The sequence below is a fragment of the Chiloscyllium plagiosum genome, unplaced genomic scaffold (assembly GCF_004010195.1).
Source record: "Chiloscyllium plagiosum isolate BGI_BamShark_2017 unplaced genomic scaffold, ASM401019v2 scaf_8226, whole genome shotgun sequence".
In the NCBI taxonomy this organism is placed as follows: domain Eukaryota; kingdom Metazoa; phylum Chordata; class Chondrichthyes; order Orectolobiformes; family Hemiscylliidae; genus Chiloscyllium; species Chiloscyllium plagiosum.
The window spans coordinates 19,966-25,355 of NW_025214265.1; the positions used below are offsets into that span (position 1 = coordinate 19,966).

The following is a 5,390-nucleotide window of genomic DNA, read 5'->3' on the forward strand; positions in this document are numbered from 1 at the left end:
TCCAGTTCTGGTCGCCCTACTATAGGAAAGATACAGAGGCTTTGGAGAGGGTGCAAAGAAGGTTTACCAGGATGCTGCCTGGACTGGAGGGCTTGCCTTATGAAGAAATGTTGAATAAGCTCAGACTTTTCTTTCTGGAGAGAAGGAGGAAGAGAGGAGACCTGATCGAGGTGTACAAAATAATGAGAGGAATAGATAGAGTCAATAGCTAGAGACCTTTCCCCAGGGCAGGATTGACTGGTATGAGGGGTCATAGTTTGAAGAAATTAGGAGGAAGGTATAAAGGAGACGTCAGAGGTAGGTTTTTTACGCAGAGAGTTGTGAATGCATGGAATGCGTTACCAGCTGTGGTGGTGGAAGCAGAGTCATTGGGGACATTTAAGCGACTGCTGGACATGCACATGGATAGCAGTGAGTTGGGGGGTGCGTAAGTTATTAAATCTCGGGACAACATCGTGGGCCAAAGGGCTTGTTCTGTGCTGTACTTTTCTATGTTCTATGTTCTATTTACACAGACACACACAGGCAGATACACACACACGCATATACACACACACCAGACACATTGAAACACAGACAAATACATGAGCAAAAACACAGAGATGCTGACTCACATGGGGACACACAAAGAGGTGCAGTCTCACATACACTTTATAAGACACACCAATTCCATCACAAACAGACCGATAAACCCACGGTTCACACAGATACACACAGACACACATTAGTACTACCTCTCTCACACACACACACGTACGCACACACAAGACGCACATTAGTACTACCTCTCTCACACACACACACACGTACGCGCACACACACACAGAAAAACCTTAAATTGATACTGTCTTTAACAAATCAAAACAACAATATGTCTCACAGGATGAGTTATCAGTCAGGCAGAATAAGGTGTCACCTGCCTGACGTTCATTCTCGATGATTTTGTCTCATTCCTCTAGTGATGATCTCCCCGAAAACATACCTGAGAAACAGCCTCCTTTACCAGAGCAGCTGCTGTTCGTGCTCAGTTCTGCACAAGTCAAAGGACAGGTTGCACAGTCCCGCATCACCAGTTCCCCAGGACAATGCTGGACGCTTGGACAATCATCTAAATTACATGGAGCTGCAGAAATGGGGCAGGAATTAAAGCCAGTGACAGCATCAAATCATCACACCCAGAGATGAACTCAGCAAACCCTGATAATGAGGGAGTAAACTGACTGAGAATAAAAGCCAATCAATAATAAACTGGACTGTAAGCGCTTTGTTTGGTATGAAAAATAGAGGAGAGTGGCTAAAGTAAATGTTAACTCTGAGAGGTTGAGACCAGAGACTTTCTAATGGGGAATTGGAAATGGCAGAGACACTGAATACATTCATATCTGTCTTTCTTGTAGAAAGCACAGAGACTCAACCAGGAATTATAGGGAATCAAGGTCAGATGAGAGAGAGGGAATTGAAGTGAATGTCAGTAATGAATGAAGATGGGAAAGTATATTGGGATGGAAGCATTAGAATTATTTCCTACAAATGTTCAGCTCGTGCCAAAGGTTGAGCATGGCAGTCCTTCCTGAGACATGGCCTACAGATGCTGCACTCTGGGTTTCATGGAGAAAGGCCAACAGGGAGTGTCTGCAGGCTCAAGGCTAAACAAGGACTGGAATACTCAGCTTTTACCTTCATTTCTTTATTTTTCTACTAAGAAAGGCGACTGTACTCATGTATCCCGATATTTGAGTTCACGTGCCAATAAAACTTAATTTGAATTCTTTCCCTTAGTGCAGGGAGTTGGAGTTAGACAGGCTGTGTCAGGTAAAATATTTTCATATTTACTGCCAATCGTAATCATTGCAAATCACAAAACCCACCTGAGTCAAACTAGCCCCTACCCCAGCCCTGACATCACCTCAGTGTCTTGTTTCTCTCCTACCTCCCCCATCCCCGCTGAGCTTAATTTGTTCAGGAACTCATTATAGAGCAGACCAAACCAGACCCCCTCAAAATATATTAAGAAGGTAGACCCTAACTTTTCCTTATTTTAAAGTAAATGTCAGGTACTGTATTCCAGATACAATTTGATTGGTCAAACTTCTCAACATTAAGCAAAACAGAATTTCTTTAAATGCCATTGTTAAAATACAACAAGAGAAAGAAGAACTTGAAATAACACAACTCTATTGGAAACCTTAACAGAATAATGATAGCTGTTCCAATACAATAACATCCCCTGAACATATCCTTAACAAAAGTTAAATTCAGAAAATAGATTGCCTCACGTGCAATTCTCCAATCTAATAGGAAAGAACATCTAAAGACAATTCTGAGAGAGAGAGAGAGTGTCGCAGCTGGGAGAGGTTCACTGCCTTCCAAACACTGCTGAGACCTTAACTGCTGAAGATCAGAGAGATCTTGACATCACCCACTCAGGCTGCTTCTATTGTTCCAGCTTTAAAAAAAACAAGGCTTCACTTTTTTTTATTTTTTCATAGACTGCTCATCACCTGTCCACCAATGTCTCTCTAAAAGAAATCAGGACAAAACATACCTCTTAAAGCCACAGTATTGTCACAATCCTCACCCTCACCATTCCCTCAATCCTACTGCCACCAGTGTGTTGGTCAGCCAGCTCCCCCTGCTGGCCTCCATGTGAGCTGACATGGGGAACAGCTTCACTCCTTCACTCCTATCCCCCACTGACATCACAACTCCCTGCGAATACTAACCCTTCACCCATTGGACTGGCAAACTCCCATTCCATCTGCGATCACCTTTTCCTTCCCAAACTCTCAGAATCTGGTGCCATTGCCCACATCAGTTATTTCCCATGGCTCAGGGAGATACCCATTCCTACCAGGAATGGTTTGTCAAGATCAGATTTCTTGGCCATTCACAGGTCGGATAAAACCCATTGAAAATTTTAAAGTATTTGTTTTTGGTATTTGAGAATGGTTGCCCCTGAGTGGGTATTGGTGAACTCGTTACACCCGTGTGTCTCCTTCAGTCATTTCAGAAAGTGGTTGCTGTGGGTCTGGAGTCATGTCTCGGCCAGACCGGATAAGGACGGCAGATTTTCTTCTCTGAAGGACGTTGTGAGCCTGGTGATAGGATTTTACAATAATTGATATTAGGTTCATGGTCACTGAGACTGCCTTTATGTTCAGAGACATTGTAACACACTTCTGGAACAGGTGGGACTTGAACAAAGGTCTCCTGGTCGAGAGGTAGGGACACTATAAAAGTGCCACAACAGCCCCTTAAAGAGGCTACCTTTATAAATGCAGTGATGGGAATTGAACCCCTATCCTGAGTGTCTTAGTTTGAGTCATGGGATTGAATGACATTGTTCCTCTAAATGCGGTGACTGAGCTGTCCAATCAGAGAGCACTTACTGATATCCATGTGACTGCCTGAGCCTGGCAGCTCCTGGCACTGTTTCCCTCCATTTGTTGGGCCAACACACTCACGGTGGCGAATCACAACACCCTCACAGTGGTGGCTACAGTTTGACCATGACGTCCAGTCTGTCCACTCCCCATCGACTGCAGCAAGATGAAAAGGTCAGGCAGGCAGCGGAACAAACAGAGAAACACACCCTGACCAGAGCTAGACATGGGGGTGGGGATTGTAGGGACACAGTGAGCTATGTGGAAAAGGCAGGAGACTGGCACTAGGGAACAGAGCCAGTACAAGCACAATGGACTGAAAGGCCTCCTACTGCACTGTATTACTTCAGTGAAGATGTGGAAGGTGAGGACCAAGGAGACTGTAACCCAGGACCTCAGGCTGTACAAGGAATGAGAAATCTAGCACCAAAACAAATGAGTAATGGTCAGCAGCATTTTTCAAATTCATTCGTGAGACGTGAGTGTCTCTGGCTGGGCCCAGTATTTACTGCCCGTCCCTAGTTGCCCCTTGAGAAGGTGGGGGCCTTGTCCTTCTGGATGGAAGTGGTCATGGGTTTGGAAGGTGCTGTCTGAGGATCTTTGGTGAATTTTTGCAGTGCATCTTGTAGATGGTACACACTGCTGCTACTGAGTGTTGGTAGTGGAGGGAGTGGATGCTTATGGAGCCCACCCCCACCTGACTCCCACTGCTTCCCCTCTCCAGTGACCCCCACCCACCCTAATCTCATCCTCACCCTTCAGAAACAAGGCTCCATGATTCCTTTCTCCCATCCCCATTCACACATCCACACCCACATTCCCCTACCCTGCCCCCGCCACACCCCCAATTTCCCATCTTCCCCATCACCAACCCCCTCCCCTTCCCCCTAGTCTCTCGCCCACATGGGATGGGGTCTACCTGGGCAGGCCTGGCTGAAGCACTGTTGAGTCTGTGTCTTGTGGCCTCTGCACTCCTTGAGTAGGTCTGTTGATGATGTCTCACATACTCGCTCCCGAGTCTGTATTCCAGCTGCACAGCTCTGGCTGCATTGGCTCCATAATCCCCATGGAGACCATTTCCCACAATTCAACTCATCCGAGGGAATCCCACTAGATTTCTCTGAGCTGTCTCTGCAATCATTGACTCCATCACAAACCTACACCAGAACCAGGCAGGTTAGCATCACCAACTGAATCAAAACCATCCCCTCCTCCCCAGACACGAAGCTCCAGTGAACACCACATCCTGTCAGCCCAAGGGGCACTGACCTGAACATGGACAGGTTAGAGAGTAAACCTGGACTTCACCCCGAGAGACAAAGTGACCTAGGATTTCCTGAATCCAGATTTCACATCTGTGTGAAACAAGAGGTGAGGAGGAAATGGCCTCGTGGTATTATCACTACGTTATTAATTTATAGACCCAGGTAATATTCTGGGGTCCTGGGTTCAAATCCCGCCAAGGCAAATTGGAATTCAATAAAAATCTGGAATTAAGATTCTAATGATGACTGTGAATCCAATGCCTTCTGAGTTGAGAGTCCTTACCCTCAATACCCTGACTAATCAAGATTTGGGAATGCCGGGGTTGGACTGGGGAGAACAAAGTTAAAAATCACACAACACCAGGTTATAGTCCAACAGGTTTATTTGGAAGCACTAACTTTCGAAGCGACACTCCTTCATCAGGTGGTTGTGGAAGACACAGGTGTAAGGCACAGAATTTATAGCAAATATTTACAGTGTGATGTAACTGAAATTATACATTGAAAAATACCTTGATTGTTTGTTGAGGCTTTCATCTGTTCGAACATCATGATAGTTTCACTTCTTTCATGTGAAAATCACAAAACCTTTTTTTAAAAGTTACATTCTCAGGTTAACTTTAACAAGTAGTGTTAGCTAGACAATATGTTGAAGGAGAAAGTGAGGTCTGCAGATGCTGGAGATCAGAGCTGAAAATGCGTTGCTGGAAAAGCGCAGCAGGTCAGGCAGCATCCAGGGAAC

General features: G+C 45.4%; 1 protein-coding gene across 1 annotated transcript in view; it reads right to left on the bottom strand.

The window, feature by feature from the left end:
* Positions 1–5,390, bottom strand: part of LOC122547850 (SCO-spondin-like) — a gene marked incomplete at both ends in the record, with an annotated part of 35,562 nt that overhangs the window by 15,629 nt on the left and 14,543 nt on the right. The window contains 3 exons of the mRNA XM_043686420.1: positions 983–1,123; positions 3,390–3,539; positions 4,303–4,540. Coding sequence (XP_043542355.1) covers positions 983–1,123; positions 3,390–3,539; positions 4,303–4,540 — 529 coding nt within the window. The remainder of the gene's footprint in view (positions 1–982; positions 1,124–3,389; positions 3,540–4,302; positions 4,541–5,390) is intronic.